The sequence below is a fragment of the Ciona intestinalis genome, chromosome 9 (assembly GCF_000224145.3).
Source record: "Ciona intestinalis chromosome 9, KH, whole genome shotgun sequence".
NCBI classification, from domain to species: Eukaryota; Metazoa; Chordata; class Ascidiacea; order Phlebobranchia; family Cionidae; genus Ciona; species Ciona intestinalis.
The window spans coordinates 4,984,754-5,007,042 of record NC_020174.2 but is presented as its reverse complement, the minus strand read 5'-3'; the positions used below and the strand labels follow the sequence as shown (position 1 = coordinate 5,007,042).

General features: G+C 35.2%; 3 protein-coding genes across 7 annotated transcripts; all 3 read left to right on the top strand.

Moving 5' to 3' along the window:
- Nucleotides 1-103: 103 nt before the first annotated feature.
- Nucleotides 104-14,321, top strand: LOC100179583. Of its 2 annotated transcripts, none has more exons than XM_018813412.2 (22): nt 104-186; nt 391-545; nt 1,788-1,956; nt 5,292-5,377; nt 5,507-5,647; nt 6,363-6,524; nt 6,593-6,797; nt 7,044-7,188; nt 7,373-7,523; nt 8,106-8,199; nt 8,448-8,552; nt 8,611-8,723; nt 9,007-9,144; nt 9,358-9,445; nt 9,691-9,791; nt 10,008-10,141; nt 10,276-10,414; nt 10,601-10,736; nt 10,982-11,171; nt 11,567-11,640; nt 11,732-11,838; nt 11,967-14,321. In XM_018813412.2, exons 2-22 carry the CDS (start codon nt 483-485, stop codon nt 12,201-12,203), a joined length of 2,778 nt encoding a protein of 925 aa, XP_018668957.1. In that variant the 5' UTR covers nt 104-186; nt 391-482; the 3' UTR covers nt 12,204-14,321. The 2 variants fall into 2 exon arrangements, with proteins under 2 accessions (XP_018668957.1, XP_002126772.3); XM_002126736.4 differs by having other exon boundaries at nt 11,564-11,640.
- An 845-nt stretch (nt 14,322-15,166) lies between these two features.
- On the top strand, nt 15,167-18,007 carry LOC100176442 (RCC1 domain-containing protein 1). 2 transcript variants are annotated; one of them, XR_003396212.1, is made up of 6 exons: nt 15,167-15,516; nt 15,653-15,886; nt 16,001-16,154; nt 16,781-16,902; nt 17,187-17,728; nt 17,761-18,007. XR_003396212.1 is itself a non-coding variant. In XM_002131946.4 (5 exons), exons 1-5 carry the CDS (start codon nt 15,360-15,362, stop codon nt 17,639-17,641), a joined length of 1,122 nt encoding a protein of 373 aa, XP_002131982.1. In that variant the 5' UTR covers nt 15,167-15,359; the 3' UTR covers nt 17,642-18,007. The 2 variants fall into 2 exon arrangements, 1 of the variants encoding a protein (XP_002131982.1); XM_002131946.4 differs by having other exon boundaries at nt 17,187-18,007.
- Nucleotides 18,008-18,149: 142 nt separating this feature from the next.
- LOC100186660 (pre-mRNA-splicing factor 38B) lies at nt 18,150-22,180 on the top strand. Of its 3 annotated transcripts, XM_002131963.5 has the most exons (10): nt 18,150-18,260; nt 18,653-18,903; nt 19,048-19,116; nt 19,320-19,471; nt 19,902-19,962; nt 20,369-20,512; nt 20,785-20,849; nt 21,092-21,160; nt 21,377-21,586; nt 21,786-22,173. In XM_002131963.5, exons 2-10 carry the CDS (start codon nt 18,685-18,687, stop codon nt 21,826-21,828), a joined length of 1,032 nt encoding a protein of 343 aa, XP_002131999.1. In that variant the 5' UTR covers nt 18,150-18,260; nt 18,653-18,684; the 3' UTR covers nt 21,829-22,173. The 3 variants fall into 3 exon arrangements, with proteins under 3 accessions (XP_002131999.1, XP_018668958.1, XP_026691812.1); XM_026836011.1 differs by lacking the exon at nt 18,150-18,260 and having other exon boundaries at nt 18,661-18,903; nt 21,786-22,180; XM_018813413.2 differs by lacking the exon at nt 18,150-18,260 and having other exon boundaries at nt 18,649-18,778; nt 19,048-19,471; nt 21,786-22,180.
- The last annotated feature ends 109 nt before the right edge of the window (nt 22,181-22,289 follow it).

The window sequence follows — 22,289 nt, the reverse complement described above, 5'->3', positions numbered from 1 at the left end:
TAATCAATAATATATACACAGCAAAATGCACCCCTAATTTAAAATACACATGACAAAAAACACATGATTTCTACTTTTAACAAGGGAATTTCCCTTCGTGAAAAATGATTTTCGATTTTGATAATCCAGTTTTAGTCGATTTAAAAACTCGAAATTTCAAATGTTTTTATCAAGTGAATAAAACAGGTGCGTGTGTGTGTGTGTCTGTACCTCCTTAAACAAATATTGATAAAAGTCATTATTTTTTTTAGCCGAAAACAGTACCGTATACCGAAACAACTCATGTGGAACATAATTTAAATATATTTATTACAAACATTTAGTAAAAAAACATGTAAATTTCCACTCTAGTTTTGATTTGAATAATCTCTGAGCAAAAATTCCTTCTAGGTCTCATCGTAAAGCCACGACATACCAGCCAATGATGCTGACGAACTCTTACCACAAGGAGCAATATAGAGCAGTAGCCTAAATAATCTCAAATGTCGGTTTGCGGCTTGGGTTTTGTGGTAAAATTTGTGGTTAAATCAAGCCGCGCGTGGTTGGTATGTTTTCTCTGGTTTCGTTTGTTTGTAAAAACCATATTGCATAAATAATCACCCAGCTATTAAGAAAATGTGATACAATTCCAGGTTTTAAGTTTGCTAAGTAGAAGATTGATTTAGTGGTTAAGCAAATTTAAGACAGCTATGTAAATACCAGGATATTAAATTTATGATATCAAAGGTTATTGTTTATTTAGAAAAAAATATGATATTTTTATGCCTTAACTGATAAAACGTAAACAAATGAACCAATCAACCCTTAATTTGTATAAATATTTTTATTGTATAGGCTACAATTTTTTTAAATATTAAACAAAATGTCAACATGCAAGTACAATAAAGAAAAATGCCATATGACCAGTATTACATACTTTCTGTTAATCCCACATACAATTTATTCTAATGGTATTAATTTTTTTACAATATTTGATTAAAATAAAACATAAGTTATGTATGTTGTATGTAAAGATAATGTTCAGTGTATTTTGTTAATTACATTCTATGTTTAAAAATATATTATTCAACCTTTTAACTTGAGATTGCAACCAACCGATTAAATATAATAGTTGTAAAAACTTAATTTGTAATTTAATATCTGTCTTATTATTGCCATGGGATTAAACCACCACTGTTTTTATGAATCAGAAAACCACATATGTGCTCTCCTTATTTCATATTCGGATATTCCCAGTACAGTATAAGTGATATTTTTGTAATGGTTCCCAACATTGCCCTGACCTAGACATGTTTACCTAAAGTCCAAAACCTACTACAAAAATGTATCATATTTCAACCAACTACTTTTATTGTTCGCAATCCACTGTTACACTGGAGTGACTTGAGTTCATTCCTTTGTTATATGGCTGAAATTGAATCTCATCAAAACAGCCTGGTGTTTTTGGCAAAGAATGTGAAAATTTATGGCAGATTAGCCATGGGTTTCTCTTTTATTCCATTGTTAAATACTTTTATATTTGTTTCGCCAGCTTTTAGTATGTTTTGACAACCAATGCAACTTTGCAATGTACAATATCGATACTTAATATTAAATAAGAGCTATGCTGTGTATTTCTAACTTATATGAACCCAGCTGGCTCCATTTACTTCATAAAAATTGTAGCTTGTTTGTTAAAATGTCTCTTGTTGCCATAGAACATACTATCTTAAGTGCTGGAAAACCCACAGCAGTTTATTTATTTATTCACCGCTTTTTTATGTAGTTTAAATATTTTACCGTTTCAGATATTTTCCCAATGTGTATTTTTGAAGTTTTTGATTGAGTTGGTTTTTGATACCTGTAGCTCAGAAGATCTCCATCGGGAGTTGCTTCATTGCCGTATCAGCACTAGTATGCTGACTAGGAATAATTGGTTCTGTTATTTGGTCTTAATTGGAATTACTATAGGAGATAGTAAGTAATGTGCATGTGGTTATTTACCTTTTTATTACAGCTTAAACTTAAGAACTATTCAATTTTGTGACGATAGTAAATTTGTTCCTGTGGGTTTTATTTGGAATATTGAATATCCTAAAGATCAAATAAACATTATATATACGAATAAAATCAAATTGTTAACCTGTTAAAATAAAATCTAAGTGATGCAGAAGAGAATTACATAATGGCTATTAACAATTAACTCTCATATGTGTGTGTAATGTTTTAGCAATTCATTACAAAATCTATGACATTGACTGTACGTATCACAGTAATCATTTATAAGGGTGACTGGGCAATACTTGTTTGACTTCTTATTATCAGTTGAAATCGCTGCAATGCGGTCGCTGCGGTTACTTATTGTCAATATGTTTACAAAGAAGTACTTAACATATGTTTGTTCTTTGGACTGTCGCAAAAACTTTGGTTATACTATAGTGCCTTACTATGGATTATGTAACTAAACTTTAATTTATAATTGAAGTCATTGCTATGCAAACTATTTTGTATTAGAACGTCAACAAAGTGAGTAATGTTTTGAATGTTAATTTCAATAAATTGCACTCGTATTAATATCAGTGGATTGATTGATCATCAAGGTAAAATACGTCTATAAGTGTCGCTGGCTGGAAACCATCTTAAGTACCTTTTGAAGCTTTAGTCTGTTGGTCAATGCCCAAGGCAATATTGGTGCATTGTGTTTATTGCATCTTAACAGTAATGTTATGTATAGCTTTATTATCATTACTTCATTAGTGTTAATAATGTGTTTATTTTATAGTTTTGTACAAACGGTATCATTACAATGGTGTTACTATAAATTGGCATTGGAATTGGTTTAAGTTGCCATTCGGTTGGAGATGTTAATAATGATCAGACATTCTTATTTATAACATATATTGTTACATTGTGTTTTGCAGTATATCTATCTAATTTTGGGCTCACATTGGTAATGGCTTACATACAGGAAACATTGGTTTATGAAACCGACATTAGTGACCACAAACTGTACTATCATCTTAAATGTTTATTTTTGTAACCTTTATTAGCGATTGTTAAAAGCAAATTCACACATGAATGAACTTATACACACAGTGGCCACTATTTGGAGTAAGTTAGCATGACTGTAATTGGCAGAAAAGGCTTATTTTGTCATGCTGAAAATTGTTAAAGCTTTAATCACTACTATCTTGTACAGAAATCACATTCTATGTTCCGCTCAATGGTGGCGACTGTTCAAAGCTTACACAAGTCATTACCATTCATTATTTTTCCATATTGAACAAGAAATTTGAATTATACTTGAGTATCTATCATACAGTGGGCGTTTATAACAGATTTTTGAAAGTGAACCTTTCCTAAGATATATGTTAAGTTATTGGACATTTATTGGAGTACTGTGTATCAGCCTTATTAATTGTTGATGTAAATCATTGATGGCTCGCTGTAACTCATCTATAATACATGATCCAACAATTACTTTAATAACATGGGGCGTTGGGCTAAGGGCGTTGACCAATACATGCTCTAGTTAGTGAATCCACCGCGTGAGAGTAAATAAAACTATGGTCAAAATAAACAGGTTTTCCTGTTGTGTTCTTGTCAGCGTCAAATGAAGGTTTAAAACCCGCAAGTCCATGGCATATATTTCTTTGTTGACGGAAGCAAGCTGTTCATTAATGACAGACCCACAACGGCAGTATCTGGTTTTGTTTCCACTGCATAGTAGCGCGCATAAATTATGCACGACTTCGTCCAACTAAAGTCTATTAGACCGCTCCTTGGTCGTAAATAAGATACGCAGAGCGAGCTTCGGTTAAACTGAAGAATAAAAACCGGCGGTAAAATCGCTCTCTTTATCTGACCACAACGACCACGAGGTAGCTAGCGGTAAAAGTTTAATACGAAACACCACGTTTGCAATTCTAGTATTTTGTGATCACAATGAACACTAGTTACGTCATAATCCACGCGGCGATCGTGTTATAGTCGCTGTTCCAACTAGGCGGAATCTCGTTATCATTTGCTATTTTACTGACGCCAATCGACCGTGAAAGTATTATCCATTCGATTGATTGCTACTGTTTCAATTCTTCCTTACCGTTCCGTAATCGTTTCTTGTTAATTGCGTTGTTTAGCCAGGAATCACTGTCGGCTTCATTGTTGTTTTGTGTTTTGTGTGGTGCAGCGGTGTAAACAAGCAGGGTGAAACGCGGTCATGAGTTTCTGACGTTTTGATGAACTGAATTTTAAAAACTAGTTTATTTTGTTAGGTCGTGGTTAAACGTGTCAGTGAACTAAATTGTGGAAACGATATCTTTGTGTTTAGCGGCTTGAGTTGTAGAGGCTCTTAACCGCGCCAGGCCATTCCTCTTGAACATTGAGGCGCGCGAATTGTGTGCGAAAGCTGCACACTCATGCGCCCAAGGACCGCTCGGCACACACACGACATACTACCGAGAACGAGTCTGGTTTCTCTCAAGTCACTACGACCGCAGTGTTATGCTGCGTTTTTTCAAGCCGACGAGAGGCTCGCCTGCTTTAATACGTCCGGACGGTGAAACGGGATTCTCCGGTCACTTCAGGTTTTAGCGCGGTCGCCTCTCTCTTTTAACCATACGCCCACCGAGTTCTTTTTCCTATTGATATTTCGCTTGTCTTGTTTGTGCGAGAGCTCGTCGTGATGTTTTCTCTCTTCCAGTTATCGCTTCGAGCAGGACAAGAGAACTCCGGCGCGGCGTAACACAAATACAATCGATCAATTTTCAAGGCGCTGTAACTGCTGTCCTGGCTTTTCGCTTTTGCGCTGGACAGTGGGAAACTTATCATTGAACCATGCCTTTAACAAAGACACGGCACTGCGATTAAAGCGCTCGCTGTACATTTCCACTGGCTGTCATGATTCCAGTGCCATTTGCGGCAAATCTAAACCACCATTAAGCACACTTATGTAGGATTACAGTTGGATTATTTCGCGCTTTGTTTCTATGTTAAAGGTTATAAACTGTCAAGATAACCACTTATTATTTTAAAGTAAACTTTCCATAAAGGAGGTATTTTACAAAAATAATTAAAACTAATAGGTAAAACTTTCAAATTATTTTACATTACTTTACATGCAGCTTTATTGGTGCATTTCAAACTGACATTTCATATTCGAACCGCAAAGTAAATTATTGGCAATGTCTTATCTGATTAATCATAACAATTTATGCCTTTACGATATGTTATTGTTGTGATTGTAGCAAAACATCAGTTTGATTTTGTGACAGAGTTTAAGAACCCAAAACAATAACAGAGTATTTTCCCAGGTTCCAAAGCAGACAAAGAACCAAGTGGCTCCAGGCTGTCTACATGTCCGATTGTTTGTCCAGCATGTGCAGTGGACCATATACAGGTGACTCTTCTATTCGAATTTCATTCGATGGAATGTAACTAATGCTTCTGTGGTGGTTAATGGAAGATTGTATCTTAATTTATTGTTTTGCTTTTTATTCTTTCTCTAATCTTGGCAACAAACACACAGGGTTTTTGGCAATCACAGTTGCCTCGTGACAAAATAGGGGCCTGTGGTGGCAGCGGCGTGCTTGAAAAACCAACTGATACTGTACCGGGTCTTTATATGGAGAGACATATAATTCATGTAAAGAACAATGTATCGGAAACAGTAAGAATCATATTTCTTCTTTATGATATTCATATTTCCTTGACATTTTTACATATCCTAGGTTTTTGCATTACATTACCCTCAGTTTAAAGTAGTATATCTTTGTGTCTGAACAATTTTTATATAATTGTCTTCTGCAATTAAATTAATGGCCCATTAATACAGTTGCAATTAATATATGACAAGCTAATGTAAAACAAACATTTGTTCTCTTTAAATATAAATAGGCTAAACATGTATCTTTATTGTGGCTGCAATCTATAAAGGCCAACATCAGATATCAGAACAAATTGACTGTATCTCTTTTTCACAGCTTTCAAATATAGTAACAGCAACAATGTATCCAATGCGTTTGCTTTAATAGCTGTATTAACATGCCAAATGGTTACCGATTAAAAGCATCCTGTATTTATTCTGTCACCGACAAAAATCTCTTTCTTCCGTATGGCATTACTCCAAGTCTTAAGCACATAAGTTGCGCCCTTATATCTGTGGTCTTATGCCCTGTTTGTTGTTACCATAAACCAGCCTCAATAGTACATGGCTATTCTTATGGGAATTGTCTTCTTAATGTCCAATTTGGTGTCCGGGCTAGACACTAACTAACTAAGTCCAACATTTAGACCCTTGGAACCCCACTTAATATTATAGCAGAGTGCCCTTGCATTATCTAATTACTAGAAAAGTATCCAACTAAATTTATTCTTAATTCTAGATATACCTCAGTTTTCGCGATAATGGCACTGCCTCCCACTTACCTCGAAACCCTAGCAGCATTACTATTCAAACACGTTACATAATTACATTGACATCAACTGTACCTATGAAGTGGGTGATTAGCCATGAACCTCAAGCAAGCACCAAATATGTGTTTTATGTAAGTAACTGAAACTTAATTGGACAGCTTTTTGAAACATACTTATATGAAACTATCTACTTTTGCAGCTTACTTATGGAGGGAGCATTTATAACTACAAGACTGGCGTAAAAATTGATGCAACTTATTTTGGAAAAATACAGCCTTACATGAATCCTGACCAAATTATAGATGTAGTTGCACAAGATGCTTTCAATTCTGATGCAGTCACTTCATTCAGTTACTTGCAGCAAGCTCACTTTATACAGTTCACTCTTGGAAGCTACAATCAAGGTGAACTTACCTAAATATTGGTGACTATAACTGTAAGCATCTAGTGCTACAAAAACATAACAGACAAAAATCAAGTCCAAATAATTGTTTAATAAAAGACAAATATTTCACCTAAATGGCATCGCCAGTCTATTATATGATAACTTATAGGAACTATAGCTGTATGTGATTACTGAATACAGCTGCGTGCAAATATCGGCTTTCAATTGTTACCATTTAAGTAATTGTATCACTTGTATATTGCAGACGCCTTATGCTCGTCATATGGCACGTACGAATCCCCGCAAAACATTGCAGCTTCTTACTTAATACACAAAAGTGGTGAAGGTTGCGTCACTGAAGCTGCTACAATTTCTGACCCAGTGTATGTTTTGCAAATTCAGAACAGACGGTAAGTTGCACTGCTGTTATTACATTCAATTTTATCTCAACCATATGTTTCCCTAACTTTATATTTCCTCACTACCAGCTGGCACAGTGCATTACTTAACTGTTAAATGCTTAAAAACTATGTAACATGGTTACCTTTGATCTATCTTTTCGTATATTGATCAAAATGTTTCATTTTTCAATAGAAGTTCAAAACAAATAGTGCTGCAATTGGAGGGCTTGTCATTCCTAACTAAAGGCCAGAAACTGACGCTTGTGTTAAAAAGTAGTTTCCCAGTTGAATGGAAATTAATTGCGGACTTTGGATCTTCTGTAGCTTCCGATATGGATCTAGTGGTGTGTATATTTGTTTAAGAGATACACAACCCAATTATTAAAATCGTTTGTATGGTAAGGTGGGGAAAAATGGGACACCTTTAACACATAATATCTGAATATCCTGATTGTGTTTTACGGTTTATGGGAGTCGTAAGGATACGGTTTTATAATTCTTTGAAAGTTCTTTGTTTACCACCAAATGGGACAAGAAAATAGTATGAATACATGTCCCATCTTTCCCCACCCTACAAAACATAACCTGCAGGCAGAATGCAATGAACCAATAATAATAACACATAAAAATATTGCAAAAAATGCACATACCAATGACAAAGGGAAAACGAATACTTTATTACACTTGTTCACTGGTATCAGAATAAAAATATGTGCTCTGTTACAATATAAATATCATGCTGTTTCCGATTAACTTGCGTTAGATATTAAAAAAGGAAATAATTAAATTTCCTAAAAGGGTATTCTAATAGGTGAATATTTTAATATAGCAACACTTACAAATGACTTAATTAAAATATTAAAATTGTCATTTTTTGTTGACAGGTGAATTATCAGTGTTTTCATTTTTATTTTTTGTTTCTATAGATTGAGTCCAGTTGTTCTGTAAACACAACAGACCTCTCCTTTGAGGATAGAGCTTCTATTATTGTGAGAAATTTCAACAATTTGGACGCGGAAGGTAAGTGACAGTTTTAAATTTTGCTTCAGAGTCATAAAAACATTTTCTTGCTGTAAGAGTGGAAAAAATGCGAGGGATTTTGCCCTCAGGGGTTTTGTCGAGGTCAGAAGCTAGCGTGGGCTTATTTCTTTGTGCGCTTGGCAAATGTTTTGTCAAGCAACAGTTTCTTAAAGTGTACAATCATTGCATCAGCATACTTAATCATCAATCAGAACTGAGAAATGAAAACATGCCTTTCTAATTTACAGGCTCAAATTTACTTGAAGCAGCTAACACAGTGTATTCACAAGTAAACGGATATTCTGAATTTAGTGGTGATGTCAACTTTGTTCGGATTAAAGTCGCACAAAAAGGCAAGTTGTTGAAACGCCACCTTTATTGTTTAATATGAACTTTGTTCTGTTCCCACAGTTCCCAAAGTGCCAGATGTATCTCAAAGACAGATGATAATGTTAAGCAGCACCTTCAGTCATCATTGCACTCAAGATACCATTAATGTGTTTTGGAACGGTTTCATAATTTTGGTATGTGTTAATTTGAAAAACTTTGACAATTTTAAAAACTTTTTTGGTTCTTTAAATAGTTACAAGTTTACATTTTTTGAATTACCGGACTAAATATTCCTAATGTTTTACTATGCTACTACGGTAAAGCAAAACATTGAATTGTTGAAATGCTATTATTTTGCATGCATACCTCCTACTCTGTGGGTGTATGTTCTAACCAGCACTAATGTCAAACAAGTTCATTATAACACACAGCTACACTTCTCTCCCACAGGAATTCATGTTGCATTTTTACTTTCAGGACGCCAGGTTGGTCATGCAGAATTTAAAAAGTTCTGGTTGTCTAGCTTACTGTGAAGATGAAATTTCGTGCACATTGTCGGCAAGGGTTGGGGAATGTGGAGTATTTAAGAATGAAAGAAATCAGTTACAAATACAAGTATGTTGTGCAAACATTGGTATCTCTCTAATAGATATTGCAATTGCAAAATTCGACCACCATATTTGTGTAGTGGATGAATAATTTGAATACCACTGTTAATGAACATTAGGTAATGCAGATTTTCCCGTTATTTTGCTCTATTTCCCATCATTTTCACACTTACTTCCATTCAATGGACACACCCAACATTTCAAGCGGTTTCCTCTTTAGGTCAGTTTTGATTTTGGTCGAGACTTGGATGCAGGACTTGTCATTGTTGGAAGGAAGGCTTTCAACATCACATGCACAATTCCTCCAGGTGGTTAATCTACATTAATATGTTACCTTTTTATTGGCTTGGTGTAATATTAGGTTATTATAGAATATCATGTCCTATTGAAATACCACATCTACCTATTTAGTAGCACTCGGTATATGAAATCACTCACACAAGATCTTTTTGGCAACACACGAATTCTTCACATAGTCATATTCTAATTTAAAAACTAACAAATATTTTATCAAAATTTTACACCAAATTTTTCAAATATCTATTTTTTCCAGAAATCAAGATGCAAGCCTACCCTGATTACGAGAGAACTCGCCCGATTGAATTTCCTCTTTACCTCCCAGATTCAGAACCAAGAAGAAATATTTTCATTGAGGTTTGAAACTTGTTTTTTCACTACTACTAGAAGAATAGTCTTTATAAAATTATACAATTTTGGCCAAAATAGTCTTCATAAATTCATACATTTTTTTGGCCAGCCCTGGCCTAAGTCCTAGGATCCATGGCATGCCACGCTGTTAGACGCCATTCACATAGTATAGAATATTACCCCAGCACCACTAACATCAACCCTATGGTAACAATTATTTAGATATCAGCGGACACAGATGAGGACACGGGTATGGGGGTTCATTTAGATGAATGCTCAATCATCAAGCACCAACAATCCACAACCAACAAAATACAACTTATCTCTGGGAATTGTCCTGTCAACCAGCATGTTAGGTGGGTATTATTTATAAGCTGTAAAATAATTTGAATTTGTTAATATTAGTAATATATGATACAATTTACGGTCAATTGGATTAAAGAATAATTCAACACATAGTTATGATAAGTGACAAGTTATCTTGTTCCAGTTTCATGGTCCCACACACCAACATGCACAAGCAAACCTTTACTTTCCCATCTTCAATGTTGGATGATAGCAGTGTTGCCAACTTCACAGTGCAGTGTTGCGCGTTTCTTTGCTCTTCTATTGGAAACCAATACCCCAAGGTAGAATGCTGTTATTGCTTAATAATTGGTAGTTAACTAAACAAATTAATAAAAATTGTCGTGTCACAAGTAGCATGCCTGTCTCTAGTCCGTAGGTTACAGGTTCGATGTTGCTCCCACAGTGTGTTTTCTTGTTTTTGCCCTGATCGCAAGAAAATAATTAGGTTCATTCATTGATATTACCAGTGTGCCAACGAGCATGGGATGAATTGCCGGAACGCTCAATCAACAAATCGAGTTTGCCACGATGATAAATATGAGGTTGGACCGTTCCTACATATTACAACATCTACACAAGCAATGATAATTGACACTTGGAAAGGTTTGTTTATTTAACTTATTCGATAAACCTGTTTTACATACAAGTGTATGTTAGTTACCATATGCTCCACATTTTTATTCTATAAGCTTTACATTACTGCATGGTAGTTGCCAGCTATTATTAAGTATTGCACATTTACCTGAACTTGTTATAAACCATAGTTACCAGAATTATTAGCTCATATTCAGTGTGTGTTATTTACATTGTCAAAACAGACATTAAATTTTACATTAAATTTCCTACAGAAGAAAGCAAAGAGATGAAAATTGAGTTAAAATACATGCTTGGTATTTCATTTGGAATGTTCCTTGTGGGCGTACTCCTTGTTTTTACACTTTGTAAAATACGGCAACATTACAAAAGAGTTCCGCGTCGTGCAGCAACAGAACAAGATCAATGTTTGTTGAACAATAAATGTTCGTACACGCATGCAAGGTACGAATGTTTTGTTTGTCACTGCATAAGAGAGCATAATTTTTACTCATCTTTCAGAAACTGATAGCGAAGATCATGTAATTTAAAAAACGATGAAGAAATCAACAGCAGAACAATAGTTGTTAACACATGCTATGGATAAAAAGCCTGAAAAAGAATGTCAACTAAAAATCATGGCTTTTGCATATCTTGTGGTATTATATAAATGCACAGCCACGATTTTTAATTGACATTCTTTCCCACACCATTTGTCCGTAGCAAGTTTTAACAACTGTTGTTTTGATGTTGATTCCCTTCTCTTCGTTCTTTAAATTACATGATCTTTGCTATTGGTTTCAATGTAACGTACTGACCATTATTTGACATTGTATAGCTAACATGTTTTCCCACAGCAGCCAAAGTGAGAGTGGTGAAATATCGAGGCAGACTCTCTATGTGAATGTCAACAACAGATCGAATAAAATTATGGGTGAGTTGGTTGAGAGAATTATTTGAATCTTTTAAAAATATTTTTTTAAATTTTCAAAATATTGTGTTTATTCAAACATGGTGTTTTGTAGAGAAAGAGTGCGGGAGTGGGAAGAGTGAATACATGGGACTGTACCACATATCCCCGCTTGTGTCTCCTAATTACACCGAAAAACACATCGTGGAGGTCGTTGAAAAGGTACGAATGTAACTTTTTTTGCTTTTTTATGCCGCCATTGGTGGCAGCGTTGAGCCTTGAACCTGTATACTCTCGGCTAAAGGTAGGCGTACCACTGCAAGTTGAAATAAACATTGAATATTTTCCAGGGGAAGCAAGAAGAAAGTGAATCACCATTGTTAGGAACCTGCCCGCTCGAGCACAGAAACTGCCGAGCACTTACCAACACACAAGGCAAAAGCAGGGGGCATGCCGATGACACCTCGAGTGCCGACAGTGGTGTTCCTGTTGAACCTGACAAATCAGAATCAAGCTCTATTACATCACAAACTGCTGCACAGGTTTTCGTCAGTAACTTGACAGACATGAAGGAGGAGACGGTCTGATGGATACAAAGCTAATTTCTGCTTGACACTTTTGCTTGACAGTCGTCCACAACCTGTACATATGACGACGACCCCTTTGAACCGTGATGACCTCTGCCACCCCTTGTTCCTGACCTCATTTTTTATTATTTAATGTTTCTTAACTTCACCTCAAACCATAAGTTAACTATACTCGCCGATGGGCCTCACAACATATTCTTATATTTGTATGACGAAAAAGACATCGTGCTTTCCACAGCGACAAAACTTTATTGCGCGCTTGAAATACGTGGTGCAACTTTATTCCAGTCTCTCACCTCACCAAACCTTGTTCCAATCACAACTTAATGCTCCATCAGCAACAAACATGTTGGTACTCCCATCCTGAAGGTCACTTACTTTTCTCGCTGTTACTTCTCTCACCTCAGATTCTCTCCATGTTTCCTTGCATGGGAGAGATGGATTTCTTCGTGTCCCATCTTATTCCTCAGCTCGCGTGTTTAGTTTTTCGTTCAACACAGAAGACGGAAACATTCAACCTCTTTTTCCCGTGGCATCGTATACCTCAAGAAGTATCACCCGATTTTTCACGTCGTGTGTTCTTTGTTTTCACTTTTAGCTCGCTACTGATCCTGTATGTCTTGGGAGAGACATGTTACTTCCGAATTCACTCAATTTGGGTTTCTGATCACGAGAACCGTCCTCAAAATTGGTGTTCTGGCAATTGCCCCTACCTCTTACAAGTGGATTCCTTAGCAATATTGTTTTATGATTGCTGTTGAAGCATTGCTTGCATTCGGTTACTTCACACGCCACTTCCCAAATTTCAACAATGCTTACAAGAACCTCTCAATTTCTGGATGAAACCTCATACAGTTTGAATGTTTGGTGATATTTACCATCAAGTTCACATTTATTTCCTTATATATCAAGTTCCATTGTTACTCAACATAAAGTTCCAAGATAAAATGCAATATGTTTCCCACAGTTCCAAATCATGATCTTAATTTTTTTACAGGAGCAACGTTGTGCCTCTGCTTTCATTTAATCACCTTCTTACATTTTTAAATCATGTATTCTTAATGAAATGGTACAGAATTATGTTACCCACACATGCCAAGTTGCCCCAAATTTATTGAACTCAAAACTGAATCTATTTCATATTTTATGACAACCAACATGAAACAAGTGTTTGTTTTTGCACAAGAAAACAACATACTTTGTTCAATTTATGAAGCCACCTCAATATATAAAGCAGCGGTTTTCTTTTTCTTTCTGTTTATGTTCACCTCTCCATGACCACTACCTGGCCCACAGTTAACCATCGACAAAAATTTGTACAAGTTTGATCAAAATCAGCTGAATCACTTCAGGCCCTCCTGTCATTGCCGGTTTTATTGCTTTTACCCAACCAGTAAATTTTCGAAATAGCTTGAAAATGTAGTTGCTGCGTTTTATGAACTTTCTCAGCTGTTTCCATGCTATTTCCGGTATTGCTTGTACTCAAGAAAAGACGAAATCCAAGTACAATGTTCCACATATGTTGTGTTGTTGTTATATACCTCTTTTTTCAAGCGCGATTTTAGCCGTTTCACCATTTCAACAAGTACGATTTTGTGTTCAATGTACCGACTACTTTACCAAACTCAATTTTGTGTATGTCGTTATTTTCTTATTATGGTATTGTTCATTGTAGTCGCCTACCCAAACATGGGTTATACCTCTGGCTTCACTTTTGCTACTCGCACTAAATTTTTTATTACATTTTTTAAAATTCCTTTGGTTTTCTCTCATTTGGCTGGGCGGCTACTTTATTTGTTTAATGTATTCGTGTGCGAGCATCTAGCTTGCAGTGACCTTAAATACCTCATTTTTACGTCGGGGCGATGATATAAGTACCGAGCAAAACCGGGTTTTTTATTTCCACCCCTGTGCTCGACACGGCACATGGGGTCCGGTAATCTTTACATTGCACCATCCCCTTTGTAGAATCTCGTTTATTGCCTCGACCCATGTGCACTAATACAAATTGTACTGCTCGTCCTTTTGGTCGGCGTGCTTTGTGAGTTGGTAACCTTGTCATTACGTGGTGTAATATTCGGGCAAGAGCATTAAACAACAAACACAGAAACACCAAAATTTGGTTCTTTAATTTGACTGAGTGACACACAAAAACATGGGCAAAATATAATAAAAAATTGGACAAAAGATTAGACAAAACACGAAAAAAAATGGTACACATGGACCGTAGATCTATGCACAGACCATACGTGAACAAAACATCGACAAAACATCGACAAACCCTGGACAAAAATTGAAATAACATGAGCAAAAAATGGACAAAACATACAACCTTTTTTCATGGCGTAAGTACTCGCATATTCAAGTTAGCCGCTTATAAGTGATAAGCATGTCATCTGGTGTAGCAATAGGAGTTTGCTTGCTGCGAGTACAGACAAATATTGTGGAAAGACAGTTTTACTTTTAAGAATCTTTGCAGCATAGGTAGGTGTTTGCAGTCGTGTTAACATATATATATCATATATGTACCTTATTTGCATGGTAAAATGTTTCGCTATTCGCATAAAGTCGTTATTTAGTAATTCGCTAACCGCGTTGAGGTGGGTGCGCGTATTAACATTGAGTTAGCTTATTTTAGCGCAATATTGCTAAATCAGGTTTATAATATAATTTTTGATATTTTATGGTTATTTATGGTAAATGTTAACACGGCTGCAAGTGTCGGTGTGCCGTTTGTGCCAAACACAGACACATGTACTGACAAAAAAATGCAATTTAGATCTGGGTCCCTCTAAAATGTCAGTGTGCCGCAGTGTGCCGCAGTGTGGCAGTGTGACTAAGATTTAGAGGCACACTGACAATTTAGAGGTACCGTTTAGATCTTGGTTGTGAAACGTTTTGTGAATGTTTTTAAATTGAAATAGTCGACATGGTACTGTACAGATAAAACAATACACATATGTGTGCAGTTTATTACATAAGTAATCATATTAAACACGATCACAAATAAAACAACATTTTTTCTCCTGTTTGAAGTTCTTAGTATAAATGTAAAGGGAAACCTAGTAACAATAATAAAAAATATACGGTTTATGTAACAAGGAATTAAATATGCACTCGATTGTTGTCCATGATTAGAATTAGGAATCCATCTTAATGCCTAGCCTGTACGGCTTTGGATATAATGGGTTTGGTCAGATAAGTTCTGATGTTGAAAGAGATTGTGTAACTTCCCCACTTTGCATTACAAGTCAAACAAAACGTAAAGTTCTCACAAGTTCTCACACATGGAGTTCCAGCATTTATTCCTATGGTACATACAAAAATATACTGTTTTAAGTTGTGCAAATTTGGGTGACATGTCATTTAAGCGAAGGTACCATTTTGCCTATGCTGCAGTAAACTTGTCGATTTGTGTAACTTTTCTTAACTTTTACTTTGTTTCTCAGATGAAAAACTATTGCGCCGTGGGCTTACTAACAATCTGGGTAGAGAGTTGACGAAGGAAAATATATCATCCAAATGCATCCAATCGATTTTAAACTTCGATAATCATGGTTATGGAATACTACAGGATAATGGAGAATTTGTGCTGCAGTTCGAGCCTGAGAGAAGTGAAATATTTACAAAACGCCATGTTGGATCTGTAGCAAAAGATTCAAATGGATTTTATTTAGTAGCAGGTATGCAAGTTCTTACTGTAATTTTTTCTGTTAATGCAATTATGCCATGTGATTTTTAGGACTATGCACATTTATGGTATGATTAATGTTGAGGTTAACCTATTCTTGTTTCAGATGATGTGCTACTACATTGCAATAACATCTTGGAGAGTCCTATTATTATGAGGCCAATGTTTTCAAGCCACAAAGTAAGGAATGTTTCATGTGGTAATTGTCACAGCTTATTATCAACACATAACGGAAACGTCTTCAGCTGGGGAATTGGCAGGTAATGTACCTTTGGTGTCTTTGGCCAAGCCGATAATGGCTCGGGACATGGCACTGCTACCTTTCTTACAGGTTTTGTTTTTGGGCAAGATACTTAATTTGACACACAAAGTTACATATGTGGTAACTCGTAAACACTCGTGTTATAATAACTGTCTTTGCCCTGCTTTATGAGAATAAGTAAGTTTTTCTCTTTAAATGCTGCATTATTCTTTATTTTGTCTGGCGCCGTGGTACAGTGGTTAGCGCGCCTGCCTGTAACCCAGAGGTAATGGGTTGAAGGCTCGATGCTGCTACCATTGTGGGCGTATGTGTCCTTGGGCAAGACACTTAACGGCAATTGCTCCAACCCAGTGGTTACTAATGGGTTGTCTAAATTATCAGAAATACATAAAAAAAAGAAAAAAATCAAAAAAAAATAAATAATTACCCACAAAGTAACATACATGGTAACTCGTTAGCTGGCACGAGGTGTTAAACCCGTGTGATAACGAATGTCGTTTTCTGGCCACGCGAGGATAAAGTAAGTTACATTCATTCATTACATTCATTCATTTACATATTAATTTTGGCAACATATATTTTATTATTAGTTCAATTTAAACCTTGTAAACACTTTGGTCACAGTCATGGACAACTTGGACATGGTGATATGGAAACATTAAAGCAACCACAGTTGATAGATGCCCTTGGTGGTGTTTGTATTAAGCGTGTAGGGGCTGGTGGGTGGCACTCAGCTGCTCTGGCAGGTATATTAACTTTTCAGATGCTTTACATTTGTTGTAAATTGTTCTCAAAACAGCATTTCATTTATTTGCATATTAACAACCTCTGCAGATCAACTTTATACATTGTTTTAAACATATAACACTTAGTTATCATCTTTGTATAATGCTTTGAAATGTGATTCTAAACAATATTCCATATTTTTGTGATACTGGGTCAAAAATGTGCTTTTTACACATTAAATCAGTAATATACTTTTAAGAGTTTTAATTTATTTAATGTTTTACAAAATAAAAAACTTTGGCAGACACTGATGATTTGTATGTCTGGGGTTGGAACCAGTCAGGTCAGACTGGATTTCAAGCCCCAGTTGGTATTTGCACCAACTCCACTGAAGCACTTAAAATGGAAAATTCTACAAAAGATTCCAATGCCATAGGTGTTGTTCTAAACCCAACATTGTTAGAACTTGAAATGTGTGCGGATTCAAACAGCTTTGTTTCTATTATTGATGTATCCTGTGGTGTTAGGCACACTGCTGCAGTTACTTCGTGTGGGACTTTAATCACATGGGGTTGGGCACGATATGGTCAAATATGTCACTCATGTTGTAAACCAGACACTGATATCCCAACAGACAGCGTACATTGTGAAGCGCATTTGCCACAGACTGTGATGTGGTTTAAAACACATGGTTTATATGTAACTGGTGTAGTGTGTGGTCCATGGAATACGTTTGTAACCACGAGTGATTATGGTTAATCATTATGTTAATACATTGATGCGGTTTCCAGTTCTATTACTTTATGAATTTAAAAATCTTTGCAAGCTGGTATGTCTTATCGCACGATTTTACAAAAGATAGTTGCAGAACTATGCAAACCAAACTGTGTTTGATTTAATCAAGCAGTTTGATAATTTAACCTTATTTTATTTACATGCAAGTAAAATATTTTTGTGCCACAAGATTAAAATTCCAGTGTCATACCAAAATTCGTATAGTGTTAAACTTAATCATGTTAGGCATTTATTAGCGTACTTCGCACTTTAATTCATTATCGTAGCTGGTGACTTTTTAAAAAACAAAATGCATAAAAAAGTGGAACGGAATACAACTTTGCTCTCTTTTATATGTTTTAAATAAAGACCCTCCCTCCCCGCACATCGACACTTGTTCGTATTTTAGTCAAAGGAGAAAAATTTACGAAGCGTTTTGCGTTAGTTAGTATGTCTAGTTCTAAATAAAATCTAGTACTTACGCACACGTTTGTTTCAGTTACAGTTTTACCACAATAGGTTTGATGTATAAATTTAAGAATTTAGGTTTTACTTTGTCTGACGACTTACTTCACATTTTGGAAAAAACGGGACCAAGGATCAAGTATGAACGCAATAGAATTTACAAATCTTTGTGTTTTCTTACCAAATAACTTACATAAATCTATATTTAGTATAAAAACAGCGAAAAAAATACCCATTTTTTAGTTTTAAATGGTAATTTTTTTTTTTAGTTTTAAATGGTAATTTTTTTGTTATTTAATTTCTATAAATGCATGGTTTTTAGTGGTCATTTTTTGATTGAATATTACCACTAAAACCAGATTTTTGTTAGCATTTGGAGCTCTTCATACAAAGTTGTTTTTAGTTTTTAAACTAAATTGTTTGAGTTGAGATGAAAGTCTGTTATGTACCATAGTCCATAGGAATATTGCTTTAACTCATGTTTTTCTCAATGTAAAGCTCATAATATTAACACGCATTCTGCTCTATCAGGTATTTAGCAAATTTAGCATAAGTGAGATAGAATGGATGAACAGTACGATGAAGAGAATTATCAGGATGGTGAACAGGAGAGTTACGAAGCAAGACCCAAGCTCGGCAATACGTTAACATGTTGGGGTAATCCTCGAACAATGAATTTGAATCATCTCGTACTTACAAATGTGCAGAATTCCCCTTATTTTAAAGTTCGCCTTTTCGAACTGAAAACTTATCATGAGGTTGTTGATGAGATTTATTATAAGGTGCGTCAAGGAAATATGAAGTCGGGTCCTGGCAGTGCTCATCCATGGGTTACTGCTGCATCGATATATTCATTTTTAATAAAAAATTTACAACTAAAGTTTAACAACAATATCATAAGAAAATTAACATTCTCCCTGAAACAGGTTGACCATTTAGAGCCCTGGGAAAGAGGAACAAGGAAAACTGCCGGCCAAACTGGGATGTGTGGTGGAGTATGTTTATTTGTTTTTATTTTGTATTATTATCCTAATTTTAATTTATTTTTCGCATACATTTTGGTCTGTACAAACTACAAACTAATTGAATCAGTGTAATGCTTACAGAAATTGTCCAAAAAAATCTTGTCACCTCGTGTTGTCAAAATTGTATTTACCAAAAATTAATTATATATATATATAAATTTATTCTCAACCAGGTAAGAGGTGTTGGAGCTGGTGGTGTCGTTTCCACTTCTTTCTGCATTTTGTTCAAACTTTTCACTTTGAAACTCACACGCAAACAAGTAAATGGACTTCTCAACCACACTGACTCACCGTATATAAGAGGCCTAGGAGTTATGTACATTAGGTGTGTAAGTAGCATAGGCATAACTATGGGATGTCTGGAACCATAATTCCTATGTTTAATGACCACAGTTTTAAGCCTAAAAATAGCTTTTTGCTTGACATATCTATTCAAACCACCTGGAACTATACATTGTTATAACTTTGAAATATGTATACCCAATGTTTCAAAATTATAACAATATAAATATGTTAGATCTGTGGTAGGGAATGCCAACAAAAAGTGTCCACACTAACTTTAACATTAACATATATACATAAATATATTTAATTTTGTACCATGTTAATGTTTTGTTTCATCTGCGTTTTATGAAAAAAGCCGCAGTTTCAAACTGTACACAGAAAATAATAACCTTTATATCCCTGGTTACTAATCCTTTCAACCTGCTGTGAACCTGATATAATTGGAACAACTATTGATTCTATTATTCCAGATACACTCAAGCACCCAAGGATTTATGGCATTGGTTGGAAGCTTACTTGGAAGATGAAGAGGTAAATAAAAGTTCTATTTCCGTTATCAAATATCACTTAACTAAAATTTCAATATGCATAATGCTTTTACAGATAGTTGTAACATTGTCCTTTAAGATCACAAAACAAACAATTGCCAAAAGATCACTTCACACTCACATTTTTTAATTTGTTTGGCTTTAGTCAGACAACTTATTAACATATGTAGTATATATATGTTGTTGCTAACAGGTGTATTTTAGTGTAAAAAGAGATTGTATACATTGACAAGAGACTTAACAGCAAACCCTGATAATGTCTCTGCATATCGCAAATAAAGTGACAGTCCTTTAAGATCACTAAACAAACACTTGTCTATTTTTTCTTTCACACTAACATTACCCTTACACTGCCCCAATCAATTTTCTAATGGTTTACTAATTGTTAGGAAATAGATGTGAAGGCAGGAGGGGGTTGTGTGATGACCATAGGAATGATGGTAAGAACTGTACTCACTAAACTTGAATGGTTTTCAACTCTGTTCCCAAGAATACCTGTCCCAATACAAAAGCTCATTGATGAAAATTTAAGTGTGAGTATGATCTTAGTATGTACTTAATAATGTTGTCATAATATTTAATTATGTCCATTCTATTCTATATTGGTGAGGTCGTAAGATTTGGGGAAGAGTAGTTTTAACCACACCGCCTAGAGGTTTAGCCAGTTATCACACCAAGGCTGCCTACAACAGTTTATGCCTAAGCCTAACTATATGGTTGTTAATATTTGTCAGCCAATTCGACAAAACACATGTAAATATATACAACACTTATGCCAACACTAAACACATGTATATATATACAGGCGTATGGATTGACTGGACTACGTAGAGGAAGAGATGAACCATCTGAAGATTATGAGCAATACAAGTTTGTATACATTTGGTTGTATATATAAGTACATTGTATAAAGTGTGAGGCATTGATAAATTGGTATACACGGTCAAAAATCTGGGGTAACTTATCACAAAACTTGGGTGCTAAAACACATAGTATTATCCCCAATTTTAAAGTCATCATGACATGCTATCCAGTTAGACATCAACAATGCATGGTATCAGAAGATAATATTTATACAACTAAATAAAATTTTACTTTTGCTTCTTCCACAGTGAAGACCGTGGCAGCAGAGCTGCTTCTTTAAAAAGCAAATCACCAGAGCACAGATCAAGTAGAGACAGGTCAGTGTGGGTAAGATGTGATCTTAAGTACATGAGGCAATGAGCCAACACTGGCTTTTTTAGCTGCAATATGTGCCATATTAGCATAGAAATACTGTAATATAACTATCACTTTTTAATATTTTAATAATTTCATTTTATATGGGTCCTCTGATATGTCATGTGAAAATTTTAGGCCAGATTTGATCCATTACCTAAACTTTCCACGTTATTCAGGAGCAGTCGACACCGATCCCCTGAAGTTCGTCGTAAAAGAAGTCGGTCCCGCGGCCACAGTCGATCCCGTGATGACGGTCACCGTCGCCATGAGAAGGTTAGAAGTTCACATGATAGAAAGCGTAGATCACGTGATAAAGATTCACGGAGAAGAAGTTATGAGCGTTCATCTAGACATCGAAGCAGATCCCGTGAAAGGCATCGTAGAAGGTATTTTAGATATAGTTATTATAGTATTTATAAATTAAAGTCATCCGAATGAAAACGACCTGTTTAGCAGACACATGCTGATTAAGCATACCTTTATTCTCGTTCTAAATAAAATTCATTGTTTATTAACATGCGCCATTTCTATTATACTGTTTTTTTTCTTCAACTTTTTCAGAACCAAAAATTTGTTTCTGTTTAGATCTCGAAGTATTGAAAGAGAACGTTCCTACCGTTCCCGTTGAAAGTTTGAATATTTTAATTCTTTTACAAACAACAATGTGATGACGTGGGGGAGATTTTACACCAGACATCATAAAAAAACAAAACTCCTTAGAGCTTCATGCTTTTTATGTTTTGAATTTTAATGCGATACTTTTGAGTTCATATTTACCAGATATCAAAAGTTAAAGAAAAAAACACTGACTTTATATTTAGAACAATACAAACTTATAAAACATCATATGTAAAATAAATTCTACCTGCCACACAATTAAAATTACTGAACAGGCAAAGAAAAAACAGAATCTGCTGTATTGTCAATACGTGATTGTACATTGTAACTGTAAACAATACAGTTGTTTTGTTTATAGTTGATTGGGGAGGAACTTTGCTGTGGCACATCTTTCGAATTCCGTTTGCAAATGTTTACATTAAAGCGGGTTCAGTTAATTCGCACTTTTATAAAAACTAAACACAAAGTGGG

Excerpts from the sequence above, each read along its gene's own strand:
- LOC100176442 (XM_002131946.4), top strand. The coding sequence starts at position 15,360 with ATGCCTAGCCTGTACGGCTTTGGATATAATGGGTTTGGTCAGATAAGT. Across the intron at positions 15,887-16,000 it reads TGGATTTTATTTAGTAGCAG|ATGATGTGCTACTACATTGC; the intron begins GTATGCAAGTTC and ends TTCTTGTTTCAG. Across the intron at positions 16,903-17,186 it reads GCACTCAGCTGCTCTGGCAG|ACACTGATGATTTGTATGTC; the intron begins GTATATTAACTT and ends AAACTTTGGCAG.
- LOC100186660 (XM_026836011.1), top strand. The coding sequence starts at position 18,685 with ATGGATGAACAGTACGATGAAGAGAATTATCAGGATGGTGAACAGGAG. Across the intron at positions 19,472-19,901 it reads CTAGGAGTTATGTACATTAG|ATACACTCAAGCACCCAAGG; the intron begins GTGTGTAAGTAG and ends CTATTATTCCAG. Across the intron at positions 21,161-21,376 it reads CACAGATCAAGTAGAGACAG|GAGCAGTCGACACCGATCCC; the intron begins GTCAGTGTGGGT and ends CACGTTATTCAG.
- LOC100179583 (XM_002126736.4), top strand. The coding sequence starts at position 483 with ATGTCGGTTTGCGGCTTGGGTTTTGTGGTAAAATTTGTGGTTAAATCA. Across the intron at positions 6,798-7,043 it reads TCTTGGAAGCTACAATCAAG|ACGCCTTATGCTCGTCATAT; the intron begins GTGAACTTACCT and ends TGTATATTGCAG. Across the intron at positions 11,839-11,966 it reads TCGTGGAGGTCGTTGAAAAG|GGGAAGCAAGAAGAAAGTGA; the intron begins GTACGAATGTAA and ends AATATTTTCCAG.